This window comes from Centrocercus urophasianus, unplaced genomic scaffold (genome assembly GCF_019232065.1).
Source record: "Centrocercus urophasianus isolate 14NV4802_14NV808 unplaced genomic scaffold, USGS_Curo_1.0 seq_390, whole genome shotgun sequence".
NCBI classification, from domain to species: domain Eukaryota; kingdom Metazoa; phylum Chordata; class Aves; order Galliformes; family Phasianidae; genus Centrocercus; species Centrocercus urophasianus.
Genome location: NW_024884967.1, coordinates 1 through 24,178, shown reverse-complemented (window position 1 = coordinate 24,178; position 24,178 = coordinate 1). Strand labels below are relative to the sequence as shown.

At 35.3% G+C, this 24,178-nt stretch overlaps 1 protein-coding gene across 2 annotated transcripts; it reads right to left on the bottom strand.

Annotated features, from left to right (window-relative positions):
- Positions 1–177: 177 nt before the first annotated feature.
- On the bottom strand, positions 178–23,468 carry LOC122167865 (ubiquitin carboxyl-terminal hydrolase 34-like). 2 transcript variants are annotated; one of them, XM_042832747.1, is made up of 26 exons: positions 23,307–23,468; positions 23,162–23,218; positions 22,990–23,067; positions 22,207–22,301; positions 20,603–20,775; positions 19,925–20,078; positions 18,845–18,923; positions 17,352–17,405; positions 17,166–17,261; positions 15,553–15,617; positions 15,382–15,457; positions 15,235–15,282; positions 14,501–14,566; positions 13,085–13,165; positions 11,896–11,981; positions 10,974–11,142; positions 10,816–10,890; positions 8,691–8,842; positions 8,254–8,302; positions 8,049–8,153; positions 7,885–7,929; positions 6,444–6,548; positions 4,734–4,881; positions 3,145–3,779; positions 1,665–1,822; positions 179–738 (listed from the first exon to the last, which is right to left on the bottom strand). In XM_042832747.1, the coding sequence occupies exons 1-26, from the start codon at positions 23,400–23,402 to the stop codon at positions 432–434; spliced, it is 3,252 nt and encodes a 1,083-aa protein (XP_042688681.1). In that variant the 5' UTR covers positions 23,403–23,468; the 3' UTR covers positions 179–431. The 2 variants fall into 2 exon arrangements, with proteins under 2 accessions (XP_042688682.1, XP_042688681.1); XM_042832748.1 differs by lacking the exon at positions 7,885–7,929 and having other exon boundaries at positions 178–738.
- Between the last annotated feature and the right edge of the window lie 710 nt (positions 23,469–24,178).

The following is a 24,178-nucleotide window of genomic DNA, read 5'->3' as shown; positions in this document are numbered from 1 at the left end:
GAAATCTAGATTATGCATTTTTTAACCACTCCTTCCTGCAAACAGAATCAGAATGGGCATAGGGAACCTGAAGAGAATTGCCTCAAAAGTGCCTCAAGGCTTGTTCAAAATTATTAATCGCAATTGCCATCTGAGAATGGTATAAGCTCTTATTTCTGTATTCTAACATCTCTTTTTACTCCAAATTTACAAAAGACCCAATTCACTTCCTTTACTGGTTTGTGATCTATAGTAGACTAAACTACAATAGCTCCTGATTTACCCTCCACTGTGAACTTCAGAGCAACTGCTCTACACATCTGAGATATCAGCCTTACTATTTCTTGCCCATCTTTCCTATTTAAGCTACATTTTTCATAATTACCCTACCAAATCACTAATCTAGTAAGCTCTTATTTTTATCTAATATGAAGATCTTTATTGCCTCAAATTTACTCATTTAAATTTGTACATGATAGCTCAGGCATGTCTGGTAAATCTTTTGTCTTTCCCATGAGCCTAAAAATTAAGGTTTTACACATCAGTAATTCATCCACATAGTTCATCTGTATTTTAAATGATACCACACTAAAACAATTTAAAGTGAATGCTGAGATGGGAATGATGTACTGGATTGGTAAAAAAAGTAAGCTTTTTATCAAAATTAATAACAAAAATACCTCAGTCATCAGAATCAATCCTCTGTTAAACACAACAAGAAGCCTGTCTTCATCAGACTCCAATAATATTCTGAAGGCACTAGGAGAAAAAAGCAAACATTGAGATATTCTTGCAATATTCTTGCAATATTCTTGCAAATTCTTATACGTATTCTTATATATGCTTAGAATTATCATGCTCATCTCTGACAGGATTATGCACAGAGAATGAGTCATTCATCTCAGCACTGCATTTGGGAAAATCTGATGGCATCCCGTGACAGATGACCTACGTAAACCTTTCAAGTAACAGAGGCCATTTTCCTTTTCGCACAACTGTTTAAATATATCAGCTGTTGTATTTAAAACCCCAGTACCTGACCTACATATCCGGACAATGTGCAGTTACATTGAAGGAAAACAACCCCAAGCAGCTGTTTCAGACGTGCTAGATATACTAGATAGTAAGATATACTAGAAAAAAAAAAAACAACCATTGGAGATTTGAACAATAAAATTCCGTCCCACAAATACAATTTCTAAATAATTTTTCTGCCCCAAGATAACAAGTGTTACCGATGGCAAATGAAATTACTGTTTTGTCAATCTAGACAAATAATGGCAGGCTGAGAATGGAATTTCAGCTTATATGCTGACTTACAGCATTTAAATGATTCTTTCCCCTAAGGGCTCTAGTAGTTTTGTCATGGTGATTCTTTTTGAACCATAGCAATATATACCTTGTTTATTGTACATATCTTCTATATGTCTTTTTTATATCTGCTTATTGTACAATGTTTGTTTAGTTTCTGAATTTTTAGATGCTGAAATCTTCTAAAATACATTACATCCACAACTTTGGATTTTGGAAAAAAATGTAATTTGATCTGGTTGTTTACTTCTGCATAAAAGCAAACTTAAAATTTAAAAAAGTATAGAATGACCTACACTAAGTTTTATTGTACTTCACATTCTACAAAATACCATTCTTGTTCAAGCTATGCCACAACTTCAATGCTAATGTACCTTATTAAAGTAGTCCAACAAGATCGTCCATCCAAGCAGCGCAGATAACAGCTTATGGTGGTTTTCTTAAACTGCTTTATGTCTTCTATCTCTTCCTCTCTCATGTCTGGTCTCTGAGCTACAAAAAGTTGCATGAGGTTAAACAGTTCTTCTACTGCCTGAAACACAAAAATATTAAGTTAGTGACATCTCCCTCAGTATACTATGGTTTACATCTAATTTTTAAATTCCTTTGTATTCCTCCTATTAATTAATAAATAAAATCTAAAATAGCATTTAAATAATGTATTTAAAACAACTGCAGATGTGATAAAATTTTAACCTGTCAGAAAAGCAGCAGACATTTTAAACTTAAAAAATTAAAGCTAAATAGTACCTAAAAACTAAAATTCTGACATAGAAGCTGTAGACCTCATATCTATGTTCAATGCGGTTTGGGTTTAGTCTTTACTATTTACTATGTGCATTATGACATAGACATTTGAGATAAATCTTTCTGAACCTTGAATGCATGCTTTGATGCTTTTTAACAGCTCATTGCTACATCTGCATAGACAAAAGTATCTGAGAAACCTTGATCCAAGTGCTCAATCTTCCTGTCTTCTATTGTGCAGTTTAAGGTCATTCTTTTGCAGCACAATTACACATAAACTCTGATGATGTCTATATTCCAAATAACAGGGTTCAGGAAACTGCTAAATTCGCTGAACTTTTATGTGCATGGAAAACACTAAACATGCCAAAGTAACTAATGCCCCTTCTGACGGAGATGCAAACAGTAAGACCATTTACACGACCGCTACAGTACACCTGTAGTCAGAGAGCTGAACTAGACTGAAGTTCAGTGTAGAAGATTCCACATATCCTCCTCCCCTATGCAGGGAAGAAAATCTCCAGATTATTTTTTTCTAACCTTGCATACCATTAAAAGATCCTAAAGCAATAATAAATAAGCAGTCATAGAAAACTGCCTGCTTCCCCTCTTTAAAAATTTCTAAGCTTGGCTTCCCACAATCACACCAGTATCTGTTTTTACTGTGATACAACGTTGCAGAGGCAGCAGAATTCACAGAGTACCAACACTTTACAAAAGGCACCACCAGGCCATCCAATCTTGGCCATGTACCAGAAACTGAAAGCCATCAAGAAGCTCACTGGGAATTCCTCCAACACAGCGTGTTACAATGTAAGACTACTTAAAAGGTCTTCCCTGTTTCCTACAACTACACAGAATTTTCTGAAAACATCAGTGGCTGCTTCCAGAAAAAACATCTGCTCTTCAACCGCTACACAGCAAGGAAAAAATCCAAAACAATCCCTCCCTGACAGTAATCAGATCTGAACACACACCAGTAAATAAAAATACAATAATTTTTCCACTGAATATATTCATCTTTTTAACTCCTTCAATAAAAGAGACATTCTCTAAAGGAGGAAACATCGACAGCAAAATTCCACTTTTTGGCACTGATCTACTTACTCCTGGGTACTGACTGGCATGTGGCGTGAGATTCTTGAACGCCCACTGGATGTTCTGGTGAGAAGCCAACTGCCTCGTGAACACAGGGGACTGCTCACAGCAGAGACGCAGGATGCCATAGTAGGCAGGCAGCATCCCACGGTTGAAGAGCACTACATCCTGATCATCGTGGTCAGCAAGGATGTAATTGAAGGCAATGTTCTTTGTCACCACAGGGTTCTGTACAATAAGGCGCACGTTCTCTGGACAGTCAACACAGACGTTATACCAAAAAGACAACAAAGCCTGTTTATTGTGGTTGGTGGCTATAGCTGGCTCAGAAAGTTTAGGCTGGAAAAGGTTCCATAAGTCCATGAAGTAAGTAGAAAACATGAGTTTCTCAGTTTTTGAGATCAAGCAGTATGTCATGAAACTGAAGTAGGGCACAAGTTTTGTTGTGCCATGAACAGCAGCATCAACATATAACTTAGCTCTCGAAAGAAGGCCAAGAAGCACGTTGTAGACTTGATGAAGAACTACTGTAGTATCTGGACTAAGTGGCAGATCACGTGTAGGGATGTGCAAAGAGCGGGTTGATCGGAACATCTGACGGAAGGAATTGCTTGGAATAAGCGACACCAAGAGATAGGCTGCAGCTTCAAATAAAAACAGATGTGTTACACTTTCAAAAATGATGTAAATGTTCAACAGCCAATAAACAGAAGTTAAATTATGTTGTATGCCCCATTCACAGATTTTAGAGTATTTTAGAGAATCTGGTGTGACGATATTTCCTCTAGAGAAGAACAAAACAGTAGAAAAGACTAGCACATAGCAAGTTAAAAGGTGTTGAGTTAGCTTTCAGTCCTACTCAGCCTCTATTTCTGTCTGCTGCTTGATTCTCACTATTGTAATAATATGCCTTCCATCACAGAAATGCACAGAAATGCTTTCTATGACTATTTCCTACTGCTTGATTGAAGCTGCTACAAAGCTGTACCTCCAAGATTCCACATCTCCTTCCACCACAGAAACAGTATTGAACTTCAGTGTGGCTTATTACTATCAAATCTTCTATACAACAAAAGTTAGACATGGGAAAGGCTCAACATTTGAATGTGACAAATGTTGGCAGTGTGATCCTGGCAGAACAACTTACAGTGGCAGTACATGTTAGAGCTGGGCAGAAGCAAAAACTTATTTTCGATCCAAAAGTTCAAAGGACTCAATTCAACTAAAGATTACTTTGTGATAGCTGAAAGAAGAGCAAGAACCTACAATGCAACTATGTGATGCAAACTACAGAGAACAACTTTGCTGAGTTGCTTTTCTTCACCGGGTTTTCCTGGACACGTGGATTAATTAAGTAAGGTAAAGAACCTACTAATGTACTCTTTCATTAATGAAATAAAAATACGGCTTTCACCTATAACAGCTGCCTCTTGACGAGGCACATTTATAGCAATACTTTAAAAAATAGAGCAACTGTAAAACAGTTGGAAAGATGAAGAAAATACATGCACAAGATCATATATTTGTCACAGGAATACCATATGCATAATAACTTGCAACAACAGCACAATTATTTTCTTTAATTTAAATTAACTTACAAGTTCTCACTCTAGGATAGTTATGTGCCAGAAGAAAACGTTCAACCCAGTTTTCCATGTTTTGTAGCACCCAGCTGTGCGCTAGTTTATTTCGAGGCGTTTGCACAGCCAGCCAATCCAGGCACTGAGATGGGTTGTATTCAATGACCTGAAAGAACAACGGAAAAATCAAGAGGAACACGTTAACCCTAGTAATATTTATTAATTAAGAAAAAACTAAAAATAGCTATAATGACTCTCAAGGTACTTTTTAAAACTAAGTGGAGCTACTGAAGTACATACCACACGCGAGGACTACGGCAGACAGAGAAAATGCTTGTTAAATTTCAGTGTGCTCTGCACTTCTGAATCGTGTTCAGAGCTTTTGAAAATCAAGTCCAGGTAGTTCCTCTACATTCTGTACATTTTAAGAACTTTCAATGTTGAAATGTTAAGCACTTTTAAAACTGAAAAATCTTGTTTTTACAAACAGATAAAAAACATTTAAAATAACACTAAGATAACACAAAGCTTTAATACTAAATCAGTTTTTACTGCAGTTATATGGGAAGAATATAAACGGCATGCAAATTAGTCGATCTGGCTTTATGCTGTTACTCATCATCCAACTACACAACTTGAAGGAATACATTCACTTGCTGTTTTTGACAGGTAATGAAAAGCCCATGGAGTGCTGTTGTTCAATTACAAGAGCCTTACAAATACAACATAATTTCCTGCGCCTTTCTAGTTCTATAAGGTTGGAAATTTACCAATGCGTTATCAAGCTAATAAACCACGTTCTTTTATTTTAAAGGTGTTTTTAAAACTGTTTTCTGTTAACTTTAAGGTATAGCTACCTGGATAAGAAAAAAAGGATCTCCTAGGAAAACACAAGCAGTAACTGCATTGCCAAAGGTGCTCCCAACTACTACAACCCACCTGAAGAATATAAGCAGCTAACAAGATTGATGCTCTGCTTATAAAATTTTAATCAACATTAAAAAATGAACATATCAGGAGCAATCTCCTCTTTTTTTTTTCCTTAAGTTTTAAAAGAGAAAGAATGTTCAATAGCTTTCCCTTGTAGTCTTCAGACTGTAATAAGTAAACTCAAACAGCAGTTTAACTGAACCTAGGCTTTAATTCCTGATCTATTTCGTTATTTCTCAATTAACTGGTGCCACTTAGTTAAAAAATGTCTTTCTCTTTAGAAATGTGAGTGAGAATGCTCCAACACCACAGTAAATATTCATTAGATTCCAATTAGCACTTATTTTATGGGTTAGACAATTCATCACTATTTTATAGAGAACAAAAAATGTCAACCCGATATTCACTTAACCAGCACATATCAGGCAAAAAAGAAAACAACTAAGAATAGTCCTCAAACCAGCTTACAGTCTTTCTAAAACAATAATTAAGAAAAATTAGTGGAATTTGCTCAGAAGCTATCCAGACCCCTATTATGCATTCATTTCTCTTTAAACTAAAAGTTAACCTGAAATACCAGCTAACCAGAATGCTATTGAAACAACAGTAAAGGTTAGAATAGAACTTAACATTTATAAACCATCGCTTTTTCTCTGAAAGAAAAAGGCTCTTGAAAAGTTCATGAATTGATGCAAAGGAGGATGACAGTGAAATGTAACACTCTTTCATGTACATAAAAAAAAAAAGTAAGCAAGACAATTCAGCTCCTGATTTTATTTTTTTTAAAACAGGTTGTACCTCCCAAATCCTCTGCAGAATGTAAGAAGCAAAAGGTGGCATTCCTGGGGGTCCACCAGCAAATTCCATTAGCATAGTCAACAACTTGAAAAAAGGATTGGCAGCCTGTAATGCATAAAAATAAAAATTGCCATTTTTATCTACTTCATTCAATCCATTAATATTTTTAGAGACTTTAAACCATTCCAAATAATTGCTTAATTTCTGCTAACTTCAGAACTTAACATTTTAATTACTTCTAATCCCATATTATTTAATCTCTAAATCAACCGATTATCTGAATTTATATCTTAATTCTGCTATATCCACATACAGATTTAAACCAGTGGTTACAATGAAGATAGCACTATCGAACTAGACAGGATCAATCTACTAGAAATATATAGTTACAAGGAAATAACATTAATATTTAAAATTAGACACTACTCTGAACAAAGGGAATAAAATCAAGCTGGACAGCATTTAAAAATTCAAAAGTTTCCCATTAGTATAGATAACACTATCTCAGAAATGTCGTTTTTAAGTGTATTTGCATAACAGGTAACACGTAGCCCAAAGAGTTTATCCAAAACATCACTTTATTTTTTAGGTTTTACACTGATCGTTATTTCTGGCCCATGGTTTCCCTCTGAAACCACCAACGTCTACTCTCATGAAATGCATTATTATTTTAAGTTTGCCAAGACTCATCTAGCTTTTAACAGCACTTCAGTAATGTGTTTACTATTTAATATTTCGCACCTCAGCAAAAGCATCTTTTGTGCATGTGCATTTGTGCAAAGCAAAAAAAGGAAAAGCAGTAAAATGCAGTAATAGCACGATGGGAGGGAAGTAGACTGTCATCTGATAGTGCCCATTCTATCACGCAAAGCAAAGCTGTCATGAGAATGGTTTCATATGTGTTTCTTTCCAACTATGATCATGTCTCCTCTCTTCGACATACCTTCAATTTTTCCTGATTGTTTTTAGTTTTCTGACAGCAATATACAAGAATGTCCTTGCATGAGCTCCACTCTATATTTTATCATGTGGAATCCATTTAGAACTCTCAGTATTTTTGTTACCAGGGCAGGAATTTATTCCGTCTGAGAAAAGTGTTTGCATGCACAGAACTGCAAAATAGTCTGCCAAAACTTGAACAACAAAAAGATAACTCCTTATCTCCACTTATTCTAGCGTTCATGTTTTATTTTTTTATCAATCTTATGAAAATGATATAGGTGGCGAGTCTAGAAACAAGTTATTTGGTTTTCATCTGAAATCGCATACCAGATTTCTGCTTCAGAAAACTTAATACACAGTGAAGATAGGCTTTATTTTATGTCACAAAAACTTTCATGGACCATCTTCCATGCAATATTTTTAATGAGCGAAGTATTATTTAAGTAATTTAAAACAGAAAAGAGTTCAAACAAATTATTTAATATGCAGGTTTACATACCTCAGGAGTCAACTTTGCTATTGATGTGAAAAGCATGGACACAATCTTGAAAGAAACAAACAAAACTCACTTAGACTTTTGCTTATTCAGCTAAAATAACAAATCATTCCATTACACTTATTAGACAACATTTTCAACAAACAGCTGCAGTTGCTGATACTTACATGTTCTGCAAGTCTATTATTGTACCGACACAAACTGAAGATCAGATTGCAAGTTTGCCTGATGTTGATACCATCACGGATATGTTGAAACAAAAAAGGAAATCCCTAAAACAAATAATTAGACATTAGTACATTGTTTACAATTATACATGCTGATACCTGTTGGTTTTTTTTAAAGGTTTACATTTGTATTTAAATCAGTTACCTTTCCTCCTGTTAATGCTGCCATGTCATTCTGTGATAAAGTCAAATGCCTAAAATACAAGAAAACTTTGATCATTTTACTTCTGTGATTTTTAAGTTAGGTTAAAGAGACATTTATGACTGTGAGTGCTAGTTTATAATCTTCGCTATCATAGCATACTTGAAAATAAGGGTACTGACATAAAACAAAAAGAAATATTTTTTATTAGATAGACTGAAAGACAAAAAATGCAAATCAGAGCAATTGAATGGATTCGAGACTTTAGTCTCTATCTTCATTTGGTCACTTATTTTAAAATGGTTAAAAATATCATGGACCAATAGCAAGCTCATTTATGCTTTTAAGAGATCAGCTTAAACAAAAATGAAACAAAAACCTCTAACCCCATTTCCAAGTAGCATATTAAAATTTGGTTTTGGGTTTTCAGAATCTCTTGCCTTTCAGAGCGAGACTGTTCAACTAGGAGAGCAATCAGAGCAATCATCTTCTCAAGAGCAGCAGGCCTATATTTTTCTTCTGCTAAAGAAAGTATATCTTCCTCCTCCTCCTCCTCCTCCCCTTCTTCCTCAGAAAGTACTTCAACCTGTGGCTGAAGGAAAAAAAAGAAATTTCAACGTGGACATTGAGTGCTTTAACTACAGAAAGCCTGTATGTTCACAGAATCACAGAATCACCCGGGTTGGAAGGGACCTCAAGGATCATGTAGTTCCAACCCCCCTGCCTAGCAGGGCCACCAAACACACACATTCAGATCAGGTTGCCCAGGACCCCGTCCAACCTGGCCTTGAACACGTCCAAGGACGGGGCATCCACAACCTCCCTGGGCAGCCCGTTCCAGGGCCTAACCACTCTCCTTGTAAAGAACTTCCCCCTAACATCCAACCTAAATCTTCCCTCCCTCAACTTGGATCCATTTCCCCTAGTCCTGCTGTTGTCAGCCCTTTTGAAGAGTTTACTCCCCTCCTGGGTGTAGGTTCCCTTCAGGTATTGATAGGCTGCAATGAGGTCACCCCACAGCCTTCTCTTCTCCAGGCTGAACAAGCCCAACTCCCTCAGCCTGTCCTCATAGGGGAGGTGCTCCAGCCCCCTGATCATCTTAGTCGCCCTCCTCTGGACCCTTTCCAAAATCTCAATGTCTTTCTTGTACTGAGGGCTCCACACCTGGACACAGGACTCCAGATGGGGCCTCACAAGAGCCGAGTAGAGGGACAATCACCTCCCTCTCCCTGCTGACCACCCCTCTCCTGATGGAGCCCAGGATCCCATTTGCCTTTCGAGCTGCCAGAGCGCACTGCTGGCTCATGTTAAGTCTCTCGTCCATCAGGACCCCCAGGTCCTTCTCTGCCGAGCTGCTCTCAAGGACCACTCCTCCCAGCCTGTACGGGTGCCTGGGGTTCTTCCGGCCCAAATGCAAAACCTTGCACTTTGCCGTGTTGAACCTCATTAGGTTCACCTGAGCCCAGCCCTCCAGCCTGTCGAGGTCCCTCTGAATGGCATCCCTTCCTTCCACCGTATCAACCGCACCACTCAGCTTGGTGTCATCAGCAAACTTGCTGAGGGTGCGCTCAATTCCCTCATCGATGTCATTAATAAAGATGTTAAAGAGCACCGGTCCCAAGACAGACCCTTGGGGGACACACCACTTGTTACCGGCCTCCACCTGGACACAGAGCCATTGACCACCACCCTCTGTCTGCGGCCTTTCAACCAATTGCTTATCCATCGGGTCGTTGTTTTTACATACACTGTCATCTTTCATTCATAAAATGGCTTACGTCGGAAGGGATCTCAAAGATCATATAGTTCCAACCCCACTGCTGCAGGCAGGGTTGCCAACCACTAAATATCAGGCAGTAGATCAAGATGTGTGAGGCCCCATCCAACCTGGCCTTAAACACCTCCAAAGACAGAGATCCACAGCTTCTATGGGCCAGCATCTCACCACCTTCTGAGTGGAAAATTTTTCCCTTGGCATCTAATCCAAATCTCAATTCTCTTACTCTCTTGTCCTGTCCATCACTCTCTACTCATGTAGAAAATCGATTTCCCTTCTGTTCAGAAGCTCCATTTAAGTACTGGAAGGCCACCATGAGGTCTCCCCTTCTAAAACACCTTAATAAATCTGCATGAGTCAAATCAGGTAAATATCTAATGTTTCACGTTTAAATACTCACAAGCTAAATAGTATTTACAAATGCAAAAGCAAGGATGAATCACTACAGAGAGTGGTATGGTGCTGTATTTAAGAAAAAATGCAAGTTTGTAAGTCAGAGTTGTACCAAAAATATGCAACCATCTGTTATTAATAGAGTCATGAGTGCAATTTTAATAGATTCTTCTTAATTTTTATTTCTATATTAAATATAGAACCATAGACAACTATGGTTTTTAGTATAGTTAATTCAGTATATATTTAAAACATAAAACTGAACATCGAAAAGAGACTGTAATATGGAAGTAAAATTTTAACATCTGAAAGATAGTTCAAGAGACATAGCACCAATGATCTCACATACGAAACAGGAAAGACTAGTTCTTGTTATCAAAGACATTCCAACTTACATTTTCAGGTCCTTTAGTTCCCATGTAGAAGTGAACCATTGTTGATATGGCTTGCAGTGAAAGCAAGAACTGGCTCTGAAATAACAGATGTTCAATTACTTGAAGATACACACACAGATATACATACACAATTCCTAAAGCTACAAAGCTATACTCACTTCCTCTTCACCCATTTTGGCAAATTCATAAAGAAAGGCAAAGTATTCTGTGAGATGTTTACTGTGTGGCTTAACGCCATGCTCCATAATAGACAAGAGAGTCTTCACAAAACGTGTCACACAGGAGCGACTGCCGATGTCTTCCACAGGACCATCCATGTCATCCGAACTGAAAACAGAAACCCAGTCAGACGTTTCACGCAATGCATGGAGCACACATTCACCTCAGTCTAGTCATTTTCAGAAAACCCTACACTATTTCACTTTCTCCTAGTATGATATTCAGATCTCCAGAAAAAAACTGAGTTCTGTATTTTGACATAAAAACTCTCTTTCCACATCCTGAATTTTATAGCAGCAATATAGTTATTACTTGGGAAAAAGTTAACAGGATCACAAGCTTAAACCAAAACATCGAAGAAAAAGCACTGTCTTCTCACTATGCATCAAAAAGAATAAATGCTTCATAATTGCAGACAGAGCAATGATTTTGCCAGTAATTAGCAGAACAAAATAGAACCTGTTTTGTTCTTTTTTTCCTACTTTGTGATGACAGCTGATTTAGCTATACAATACAGAATTGGACTTTTAATTTCCTGTTCTGGATAATACAATGTATTATCAGATTCTCATGTGTAAGTAGTAAGATGTATAGTCGCAGGTTATTATTGTCAATGAAAGAAAGATCACACTGAAAAAATCTATTCTAGCAGAACAAATACTTAAAAAAATTCTATCTACAGTATTGGCTTCCACAAACACAACAGAATTTTAAGTGAATCAGAGCATTTAGGGTAGAATAATAAACAAATGAAATAAAACAATTTTATGCTTACAAGACCATTTAGAATAATTCATTAAACAAAAAATGGTTGCTGTAATGTAAGTAATAAATAGAAGTTTTCAGGTGTTAGTATTTTACCAGTCTTCCACCCCTGGCTGAAGATAAAGATGCGCATGCACTGGTCTCAGTCTCTGTATCACATGAATGCACAAACGCTGGAACATCTGCAAATGATAAAATATATGAACTCTGCATGTTCATTCTTTTCCGTACATGTCAATACATATCTACAACAATGAATATTCAGTCTAATACTTCTTTCAGCTCTAATTCATTCAAAGGTTATAGCTGAGATTGATGCACCCACATTCCATTCATTTAAGAGAATAGTCAAACCTGACTTCTTATAAACAGATCTCATTAAGAAGCCCTAAAACCAGTTTTTAATATTAGCATGCTACTTGAACAGGACTTAGGACCTCTGCTCATAAACATTTTCTCTTCAATCTCTATTTTCTGAAATGTTTATGGACATTTTTAGCAATTTTTTTTTCATACAGCCTCTATCTATAGTGAGAAATTTTGTGTACGTTTTAAGGAAATTCCTTCCAGTCATTTCATTTATAAAAATTCACAAAGGATTAGAGCTTCACCTAAGATTCTGCATAGTGATTATCCATGAAATACAGTGCTTTAATGATGGGTCACATAAAGAAACTCTGTATGGTTCTATATGGAAACATTAATAATAATTCGAAGTTAAAACAGTTCAGGTGAGAAAGTAATTGCAGAAGCTCTTACCTGAACAACTGGCAATATAAATACACGTCTAAGTTAAACTATTAATATTAACTGTGAATATCCAAATGCTGCTAACACACGTTTTGTGTTTTTGCATTCTTCAATTTTAAACGTTCCAGAGAGGTAAACAACAAAAACCTGTGACATAATGTACATAGTTTTCTGAATGTATATCTTTAAACTTTGGTTTTGAATCAATTCAGAAAGAAAACATTTTAATGTAAAATATTTTAAACGTTCAGCTTTGTAGAGATCATGTGGGAGCTGTAGAAATCTTAGTATCTGCTGTGACATTTTGTGACACTAACTACAAACATGGCATGATATTAAAATATATTTTGCTTCAAACAGTAATACTGCCATAGCTAATTATATCCTGTAAACCATAAACAGGAACAAAAAAGAAAACAATTATAGATATTAATGTAGCCTTTCCAAATCACTGTACTTGTCATAAAATTTGTCCATTTCTGCTTACTGATCAAGTAATCACCTGATTAATAAAGGAGCATTTTTTCTGTCTCACCTGTCTCACAATCTGATTGGGACACTTTATTAGAATCTGCATTGGCCACCAATCATCATCTGCCATACGATCCAAAAACCACTGCAGAAAACACATATTTTGTTAGTTTTGTTTCAAACTGGTCCTAGTCTGATCTTCTTTTTGCAAAATACTAAGTTTGAAGAGAAACTGGCGTTACGATTATTAAGGAATAAGGAATTATTAATACAAGGGAAATGTAAAGATCTTCTGTGCATGAAAAACAAGGAGTAAGAATCAATAGAAACAAACAAAATTAAATCCAGTATCTTCTTATCCCTGTGTTCGTCACACCATTATGCAATTATCTGGAAGGAAATGCTTCTCCTAAAAACTCAGTTGAAGAATCTTGCTGAGTAGGGACAGGCTTAAACAAGAACAAAGTTCCTGGTTTAGACCCCTTTTGCATTTTAAAATGTAGAAAAGTCTTACTATTTCTAGAGATAACAATAGAGTACGATACATTCAAAGTTAGACTTTGCAAATAGTACTTCGATTTCCATAAATTTATTTACAGGAAAATAACCTTGAAACAAAGAATTCAAGTTGCTGATATTTTATTTCAAATTCACTCAAATATTCATTACTATATTAAATTTACTCACCCATTTTAATCATCACAAGCCTACATCATACTATGATTTTACTTTGTCTATACTGAATAAAGTATGCAACTAGGATACAGTATGCAACTAGTATCTTTCTATATTCAAACTATCACAATAAATCTATCACAAACTTTCCTCCAGTATCTCAAAAACAGTTTTCACCACCACAGTGAATTAGTGAATTCTTTGTCTGTGGTTTCTCATTTTTCCTCCGCACTTTTGCCCAAACTCTCTTCAGTCAGCTTCTGTATTTTTTTTCCTAAAGATTATATATATATAACACATATATATTAACACATTGAGTTGAAGAGCCTCAGTTTTTTAAGAAAGGCATTGCATAAATTTCCACCTACATCTGACAAATACCTGCTTTTAACTCCCTTTTAAGCCTTTATGATGCCGCAGCCTTTCTTCACATCCCCCTGGATTCAGTTCCACTTCCTTCCACTCTACTCACTAAGATTTACTCTGTCTTTCCAAATTCATTTTAATGCCTCTTCATTATACAATATACATCATACAATAATCAAACACAAAAGCTGCAATACCACATGGTCTGTCTTCCCAGTGACAAAAGGATTTTGACCTGTTGTCTCATTGCAGGTTTCCAAAAACAAAAGTAATTCCCCAGAATCTGCATTACCAAAGGGGTGGATTTCAGTTCATAGTGCGCAAATACACTAACGGTGATACTTCATAGTCCAAAACATTCCAGAGATACGAATCTCCAGGAAAGTTAAACAATATATAGAAAACTGGTTTGTACTTTGCTGAGTTCTAAGTCACTTACTTCACAAGCTGCCTGACTGTTATTAAACTGCTTTGTTAAAAGCTCAATCCACTGAAGCATTGTAGGCTGTAAAAAGAAATACAGAAAAAATCTTTAACTTAAAAATCTCTAAACACTCAGAACACTGAATTTTAAGCATATAGCATACATGCATGAAGCTACAAACCACTATACATATTGAAACCATTGTAAGTCACACAATGCTTAACTATCCACATATTTCCATTTTGTCATCATATTGGAATCTCATTCTTACAATGTGAGGCACTCTAGAATTAGTAATATGTCATAAAACACAGACGAGAAAATCAAAAGCCTACTGAGAATAAAAGTAGTTCAGAATAAAGCTTCCTTGCTGCTAACTACACTAGTTGTAACTAGCGTTTACAACTGCTGTTCAATGGCAAACAATGTCCTCTACATCAGACTTTAGCAAGTACTTGCTAAATCATGAATCATCTATGAATTTACAAATGAAAAGAACACAAGGTCTGTTGTTCCCAATGCTTTGCTGAGGCAAAGTAACCTAAATCCAGATCACACATTCTTCCACCGTGCAGTGTTAATTATGTTACACATTTTGTTTATAATAAAATGTGTTGAATGACAGTCTTTAAACATTTTTTGTCCACTGTACTCAGTACATCTCAGTATCACACTTCTACAGTGAAAAAGTACACTTTTCAGTATGTTCATGCATCTACTTCAAAAGAATTTACAAGTAAACAGAATACCTTTTCCTTTGAATGAATAAATGTCTCTAGTACAAAAGAAGTGCTTAACTGTGGGAGGAAAAAAGAACCATTAATCACAGAACACCCAAATTAAAATATAAACGGTATTCATTTTAAATAAGCAAAATAAACTTTTGAAGTATTTACCTTTGCTGTCATCAGGGAAACTGCTTTTGGATCTGGTAGCGTGCTTGGGATGCTACTACACAAATGCCACATAAACCTAGAGTCAGTAATTTTATTTGTTAATTTTAAAAAATAATGAAAATCTGCAAGAAGAAAAGAAGCATTAATATTACATTTTTAAAGAAAACTTACCCAAAATATGTATGTTCAAAAATGTTCTTGTCTTGAAGAAACTGCATGTTATCATGCCATATCCACTGAAGAAAAAATGCTAACATCAGATACAAGAAAGCAGTTTATTTCACTACATTAAGACTGATTCTAAGAATATTTAAATGTTTCCTGTGGATAAGAAATCAGTATTTTTTAAATGAAAAACTATTTTTAGAATAATCTATTCTATTTCAAAGGACTTGTTCAAAGTTGTTCTGTTTACACTACACCAAACAGTAGTTCTGCCTGCTCACTGACTGCAGAACAGAGCTCAGGATCTTTCCCTTGCTGTGATCTCATTTTCCCAACTAAACTACATTTTTAGGATGCATTTTTCAGAAGTGATCCAGCATCTTCATGAAGAACCACATCTCAAAACCGTATCTTGATATCTATGTTCACATAACAACTTAACAATAAAATTCCCTTAGATATGTAGTTTCACTAACTGAAATAAACTTGACATTCCAGTAGCTTAATCAGAACTCTGAGTAAAAATCTGACTCATCATTAACAGCAGAGATTTTTATAGTATGCCTGTTTCACACTCAGAAATGATGTTTTTGACCAAATCTGTTTGTAGCATTTTTCACGTTCAAATGGTTTTAAAACCTGTTTTAAACCTGTTAAAATCTGTTACTGCTTTGAAGACTGAGAAACACGTCATGATTTTTTGGCTAACAATGAAGAATCTTTTGAAGTTAAGAATTAAACAGAACAAATGATATATCAATACTTCTGACAAGAGCATGCAGGGAATCTGATTTGCCTTTCAAGTGATAAAAAAGTAGAAGAATCCCTTTCAATTCCACACTGATGATAAACCTAGCACAGTAAGGTACCCAGTATAGTACCTTGCCCTTCTGCGCTGTCTTTTCCAGTTCCCCAGGCTATACATGAATAAATAGTGTCCTCATATTTATAACCAGGTATCCTAAGTTTGAGCAGTACTCAACACTAAGGAGAACAGGTAGATGTACCTCAGGAAGACATTTCTCCTACTCATTTTATTCATACCTGGGCTACCTTCTCCATGACTATGTGTAAGAAAGGAACCTTTTCTAGCTGATGCTCCTTTACCTTAAACACAGCCTACCAATATTTTACAACCCACTATGAAAAAGTGTGAGGAAACAGCTGGAACTACTCTTGGAACTAATTACTGTTATGTCCTTCCTGAAAGCAGTTATTTGCTGAGAAACTGTAAGATAAAAAGGATGGTGGTTAATGAGAATACTTTCTGTACTGCTGTAAGTATTGAGGGAACACTGATATAAGCTCACAAAAACCAAACAGTAACAAAAAGCGTTTCACTTTTTTTTTTTTTTTTTAGAAATATGAAGCAGAACAATATAGATGCTTGAATTGAAATTTACATGGCAGAATGAGAAAGCACCTGAAATTTATATACAGCATGAACTTTCATTTACTTCCAATTCAACAGCATTCTCCTGAGGACTACATCTAAATAAAAGGATCATCATTTTTCTGATTCCAATTATATTTGTTTTCATGTTTTTACTCAGATTCCTGATTTGTTTAGGATTTCTTGTAGCATTTTAAAATTGGTGTAAAAAAAAATCAACTTGTACCTCCAGCAATTCCGAAGAAACATCAAATTTGTAGTCTTTGCCATTTTCCTCTTCCAGCTCCATCCGTTTGTAAAACAGCATGTAAGCACTGTGTGTCTTTAAGAAAAAAACATCTGTATAATTTTTGTTCTCAGAGAAATTATGGAAGTATAAATGTGATCATATATGCGTATGGAAGAGAAATACCTTTTCAAAGGAGAAGTCCATAAATTTATCAGTAACAGAATCATATGTTTTTGTCTGCAAAGAAGAAAGTAACATTATTAAATACAAGCTTCTTTGATGATCTGGTCAATGACAGTCCATGTAAATATGCACATGAACTAATTCAAGACAGCTGTAGAGGTGATGCTGACAGTTTATTTCTTGCACCAAGTAGTTATTTCTCTTTTTTCTTCCATTGTGATCTACTATTTACTATGACTTTCAAAATTGCTATGCAATATTTTGGCTTTTTCAATGCAACTGTCTTATCCTTCTCACTGGCTCCTCTTCCTTCCTGGTTCCTAAAAGGTGTTTAATCCCTTTGCCAAATCAAAACAATTTTTTTCTTAAATTTATTTATTTCAGCATACTGTTTTTATACGGAAAGAGGATTCTGAACTGTTTTAATAAGACACTGCATTATTAATCCTTTTATATAATTATATATAGAAATTTAATTTAAAAAGTTATCAATTCAAGCTGACTCTGCGAATCAGTGTCGTTTTACAGTTCTCTGCATTACTATGTAAAAATACTTAGGCTGATGTCAAAAGGTGGTGAACTGATGCAAAATACAAAGCTGTTACTGTATTAAGAAACCTTGAACTACTGAAAGCAAATACCAACTTAAGACATTTTATCTTCTTGCAATGAAAGGAACAAATAAAATCACTTAAACTTGCGGATCCACCAGTTTGAAAATCACTTAATATTAAAACACTTAATAGAGCTCAAACTTTCCAATCAAACAACAGTATGGCTATACAGAATTCCGAAAGATTTTTCAGCTCTATCATTAATTAAGAAGGATCTGACTGCGAGAGGTTTACAGATAAGAATTTGGAAATTAATGAAACAAGGCACACACAAAGACAAAAAGCCTTGCTTTTCCAGTAACTATTCCTTCAGTTAATAGGCTGAGTGACAAAACCACACTGGAGAAGAATTCCTGAATTAGCTGCATACTCACCTTTTTTAACAAGCAAATAAATAATATGATAAAAGTGGATACAGTAGAAGAAATAGCTAATTTCTCTTCTTTGGAGAGAGATTTCACTAATTCATTTTGATTAATGAGTAATACATTCACAAATTCAATAAGATATTTATGGGAGGAATTAAGACCCTTCTCCTTTACTGGTTTAACTTCAGTCATACAGAAAGGGAAGAAAAAGGAGAGAACTTGCATGACTAGCCTGCAAGTATTCTGCAAAGCTTTTCACTTCTGAAAGAAGGACACCCTTTGAAGAGATCAGCAGTGAAAGAACAACTGATATAAACAAGCATAACTTAGTATCACTTGCACAACAAAGATGTCAAAAGTTTTAACACAACTCAGCTTAAACCTCTAAATTTTTCTCATACATTCAGAACAGATGGCAAACCAGAGATGAACACTACAGATTATTTCATGAAAGTCCTCAGAACAGACATTCTAATGGTTGAACATGACAAAGACAGAAGTCATAACTTACAGTCATTTCTCCACCAAAACATTCTGAGGCAAGCTGTGTTGAATCAAATGGTTTTACTTCAGCATCGTTGAAAAGATACCTATAAGAACAGCAAGCTTTTGAAACAACTGTTGTTTGTTTCTCAGGGCAAATGAGAGTACAACAAAGAAAGTGATTCTTCAGATTAAGCATTTTTCTTAATTTCTACTACTTTGCTCAAATCACAGCAAACTAATAAGTGATTCCCAAAGTGACCTTTTTTCAGTAAGGGCAGGAAGTCAGTATTTCAACAGATGTATTTATTTAACTCCAGAAACACATTATTTTCCACTTTTTCTGAATATGACTGGTAGAAATAAAGTTCTCACGCAGTCAAAATTTGCCCTTACTTTTTCAGTTTGAGCAAAATGGAAATAAAAAGAAGAGAATCATAGAATTTATCAGTATAACTCTAACTAGAAGGTGGCAAAGAAAGACTGTACAGAATTATGGATAGCCTTTTGAGCAGACATTAGCCACCGTCTGGAAATTTTTCAAGAAATGTTCCAGCCAGTTATTAAAGAGAACAGGAAAAGAAGAAGTCTCGTCTTTTGTTGCAGGGCCGCAGCTGAGAGTCTGAGATATGAACATAAGCATCTTCTATACAAGATGCAGCAAGTTTAAAGGGAAGAAAAATTAAAATTGTTGTTTTAAACTACAGAAAATGGACAAAATTAAAAGGAACAAAGACTGCAATCATTAATACTGCTATACATTCAGAGATAACCCCTTTTATGATGAAGGGTTATCTATTAAATCTTACTGTTCACACACACTGAAATAGATAAAATAGTCATCGATACTCATGTGAAAAACCAAGCACTGGCTATACTGCAAGCCCTAGCCTGGTATTCTCTTGCTGCCTCTGGCCAAGGATCACCACAGTTGCTTCCACTACAGCACACAAACATGTATGTGTAAATCAATATACAAATACCTAGCAAATTCTAAAAACTTGTGCTCTTGAAAAGACCCACAGCACACAGAACACCGTTGACAAAGTCAATAATTTTTAATCACTTCAACATACAAAACAATGAAATTTTGCTTTGCATAACTCACCATTTGTTGTTTTTGTAAGCATGGGGATTTACTATATCTCTGATGAAACTGTAATAATGTCCACCATCTGCTGTTCCTGTATGAACTGTTACACCGATGAGATCATACTCATAACTCTCTGTTTCTTTCAAATATTCACCGTCTTCCTTAAAACCTTAGGTAATACAACACCGAGTATTATTTCCTAAGCATATGAGTTTCCATGTTAGTATCTTCCATAAACATGTCCCGCAGTTAACTTAAAACTCGTCCTAACCTTTCAGCAGGGTACAATGACAGCCAGAAAATCCATATCCAGAACAAAGAGTATAGATCTCAACTCCTTTAAAACAAGTTTTTTTTTGCAAAGCATCACTATACTAAAGAGATTGGAACTAACAAGTTCGCACACCATGATTACAATGGTATCAGTCAGCCCTTTCCTGAAGTTCAACCATTACTCTTAAAAATCAAAATAGGCCAGTAATAAACTGAGCACATATATTTGTAACCATCCCATATTTTAAAACTGAACTTAATAGTTCAAACTGAACTGCACACAAAAGCAAAAATAATTAACCAGTCTTTTTGTACTAAAGAAAATGTGTGCCTTTCAGAATATAGGTCAATAAAAAAACTTCTGATTTTCTTTTAAAACATCTCAATTGTCCACAAACATTACAATTGTAGGAGGCATACCTTCTTTCCTGTCATTTTTTCCCATGAGGAAATCTTCAGTATAAGGTGTCATATCCAAACGCAGAGGGAATGAAAAATGAGTGTTCACTTTCTCCTTCATCATAGTTACCATATTAAATGTATATCTCATAGTGTTGAAGCTTAAGATACGAGGTAGTTTCTTAAAACATGCCCTAAACGATTTAAAGCAGTTGTGATTTAGTTGGTTGAACTGTATTTCCACAAAGATTTTCAACACATTTATTTCAAACATGAAACTGGAAATCTGTTAAGAAAATCACGTAAAGTTCAGCAATTTTAACGCCTTACAGTAGGGCAGTAACTGGCAGCAGAAAAGTCAAATTGAGCTTACTGAACAATTTCATTTAGCACTGTGCCTTGGAAAAGGGATTGAATTTGCTCACTGTGTGTTTTCTAAAACAATATAGTAAAAGGAGCCATGAAGGAATTTAGCAGTGCAAATCTCCCTACCAGATGGAATTACTATCCTGCCACTGACAAGTTTCAACAAAGAACATACCTTCTATTATACCTCATAAACTTTTCATTACTGATTTCTAAGCAGGTCACTTTCACTTATAACAGCTACAGAATCAACTACGAGTTTTTTCATCTCGAAGAATTAAATTTTGTTAGTTGCAGTAAAAGGACAAGGCAACATTTTTATCTCCCTGTTCATTAGTAGACTGTAAAAATTTTTTATACATTTTAGAATACCTGTTTTAAACTAAGAAATACAGGGCTACTATGAAACTTGCAGTTATCCTGCATAATGAATAACACAAACACTTTTCAACAAGAAATGCTGAAATAATTCATCTTCTAAAAACTGGAAAAGATTTAAAAGTTACTGATGTGACATATTTAGAATCATAGAACAGTTTGAGTTGGAAGAGACCCTTTAAAGATCATCTAATCCAACTCCCTTGCAATGAACAGAGACACATGCAGTTCCATCATGTTGCTCAGAGCTCCGTTCAGTCTGATCCTGAGTATCTCCAAGAACGGGCATCCACCACCTCTCTGGTCAACCTGTTCCAGAGCCCTTATTGTACAAAACTTGTTTCTTATCTCATGTCTAAATCTCCCCTAGAGAGTTTTTCTTTTGATAAGCCCATACCCTTGGATTTTGTAACATTCTAACAGTCTCGTATTGCTGCTTTTAAAAAACAATTCTTTGGATATGCTTCATACTTTTCTGATGTATTTTAGACTATAACCTGCAAACACTTTGTCTGAGCTCCTTTTCTTCCCCCTCAGCCAATCAGACACAATGCTGGGAGTTCTGGCCTAGAGCTTTTGCAATTCACAAAGCAGTCATTTAATATTTCCTGAGCACACACTTCCAGTAATCTCATTCTATTCCACAAAGGTCTTGAACATTTTGCTGTCTAGCAGATCATCTTATAAGATGCTTCTATTTTGAAAATTTGATTTCTTAGGTTCGTTCTCATTTTGCACAAGGAGTACATCCTTACAGGCCTTCACATTAGTAAAATGAGTGAAACCACTGTCCTGTTTCATCTGAAGAATTAATCTAACAGGAATAGTAATCTCTGCAATTTACTAAAAAGAAACATTAGGACTATTTTTCTTAATCTTACCTTTTTTCAGCCCGCACTTTTTTCCCACAATGAGAACAGGTATACATGTTATCACCTTCCAAGGTATCTTTAATAGTTACTTCATCAAGAGATTCCTACATATAACAACAAATTCAGAAGGAGTTTATGTTTATTTCAGATATTATCTCTTGCGCTTACGTGACCTGCTTTTCAAAACCTCTCTCCTAGTCTTAAAGCAAGTTTAATCAACATATCCACAAGTCATGAAATAAACTCATCATATGCAACAAAAAAGGAAGAAGAAAAAGCATGCGACTGAACTTTTCTGAAGAGTATGACATTATTATAGGAAGATCAGTTCCTCAAAACCCAAATACAAATTTCAGGAGAAAATTCAAATAAATGGTACTCAATATTCTGAGCTTTCCCAAAGAATTCAGGCGCTCTAACTCCAAATTCCAAGAGTAAGGATTAAAATAGTTATTTAAAAACCCCTATAACCTAAGATTATATTGGTATAAATTCTCAATTAGCTTAATAAATAGCAGAACATACTAATACAATCTTTTGACATTTACAATTCTCATACATTTTTCAAACACAGAAGAAAGCATTGCCAGTAACACAGTCTTTATTCCATTCCATGAGCACACTGCACTGAACACATGAAACAATTTGACTGAATCACCTCCTTATATCAACCTAGAAACACCTAAACTACAGCACAGAAAAAGAAATCATCCACATGTCCAATATGAAGTTTTCTATTACGCTTTTACACTTGCCATCTATTTTAATCCATCTGAACCTCACATTACTTACGTAAATATTCTTCATATCTGCTACCTGGCATCTTACTGTATAGAACTCTTCAGCAGTCTGGCTTACATGTTCACAGTCCTAAATCACAGCAATGCAAGAGCAACACATGAAATAACTGTATTGAGAGGCTAAAAGTATCTTGAAAACATATGGACAGGGAAAGATTACTTACCAAGGAAACAACATTGTTTGTGATAACACCTCCAAACAAACTTTTCACTGTGTTTTTCTGTGAATGAATTAATAAAATCTGTTAAGGATATTTGAACAAATCCATAACTTTTTAAGTGCTCTTTTTCTACCTCTCAATAACTCACCAGTTCTGGAGACATCTCTTCTATTTTTGTGATCAGGTCAGTGAAGAATTCAGTCATATCTTTTTGCTCTCCAGTGTTCAGTGGCTGCTTATCCATGGTATAAGTTTTACAAAAAGGCCGTGGATTATATGCTTTACATTCACTTTCCTTTAGGTAAAAAAAATATTAAACAAATCAACCACAAATCCTCGTACTTTCACATTACACAGATATACCAAACACATGCATACAAATGTCAGTGTACATCTCATAGACAACAAAGTTATCTAAACGTTTAAATGCATCCGACAAATGGTAAAACAATTTTAAACTATCATCATTATGATATTCATTATTAATAAAAATAGTATCAGTAAAATATAATCTAAAATACTTAATAAAGGAAGTCACCATTAAAAAATCCAGACTGAAGACACGGCATGTTCAGGTCTTTATCTATCTGCTCAGATACAATAAATGGTACTATAAGCATCAGACAGTACCTATGGATTTCAGAACACTGGACTTAGATCTTGACAGATATTTAATTCTCATTCAGCTGTTTCCATAATACAAACTACATCTAGTTATCCAGTGCAAGAGATCAGTTAGAGAAAAAAAGCTGAATTCCAAAAAGTTGTTCTATAATGCATTACCCATTCCAATGTCTTGCATGCTGCAGATACAGAACCAAATTACAGCAGATTATTATCCTTGCAAACCTGACAGACCTATTATATTTGTTAAATCACATGTGGCCATATGGTGTTTCCTGTTAATATTACCAGGTTCAAACTAAGTCCTTTGTAAAGATATAAATAATAAATCCTCAGCAATCTAGCCATGTATGATGGAGTAATGGCATCAGTAGACAAAGCAGAATGAGGAAGAGA

Coding starts and splice junctions, on each gene's coding strand:
- LOC122167865 (XM_042832747.1), bottom strand. CDS start 23,402: ATGGATAAGCAGCCACTGAACACTGGAGAGCAAAAAGATATGACTGAA. Junction 11,982..13,084: donor CCAATCAGATTGTGAGACAG/GTGAGACAGAAA, acceptor TATCATTTGCAG/ATGTTCCAGCGTTTGTGCAT. Junction 10,891..10,973: donor CCAAAATGGGTGAAGAGGAA/GTGAGTATAGCT, acceptor CTGTTATTTCAG/AGCCAGTTCTTGCTTTCACT.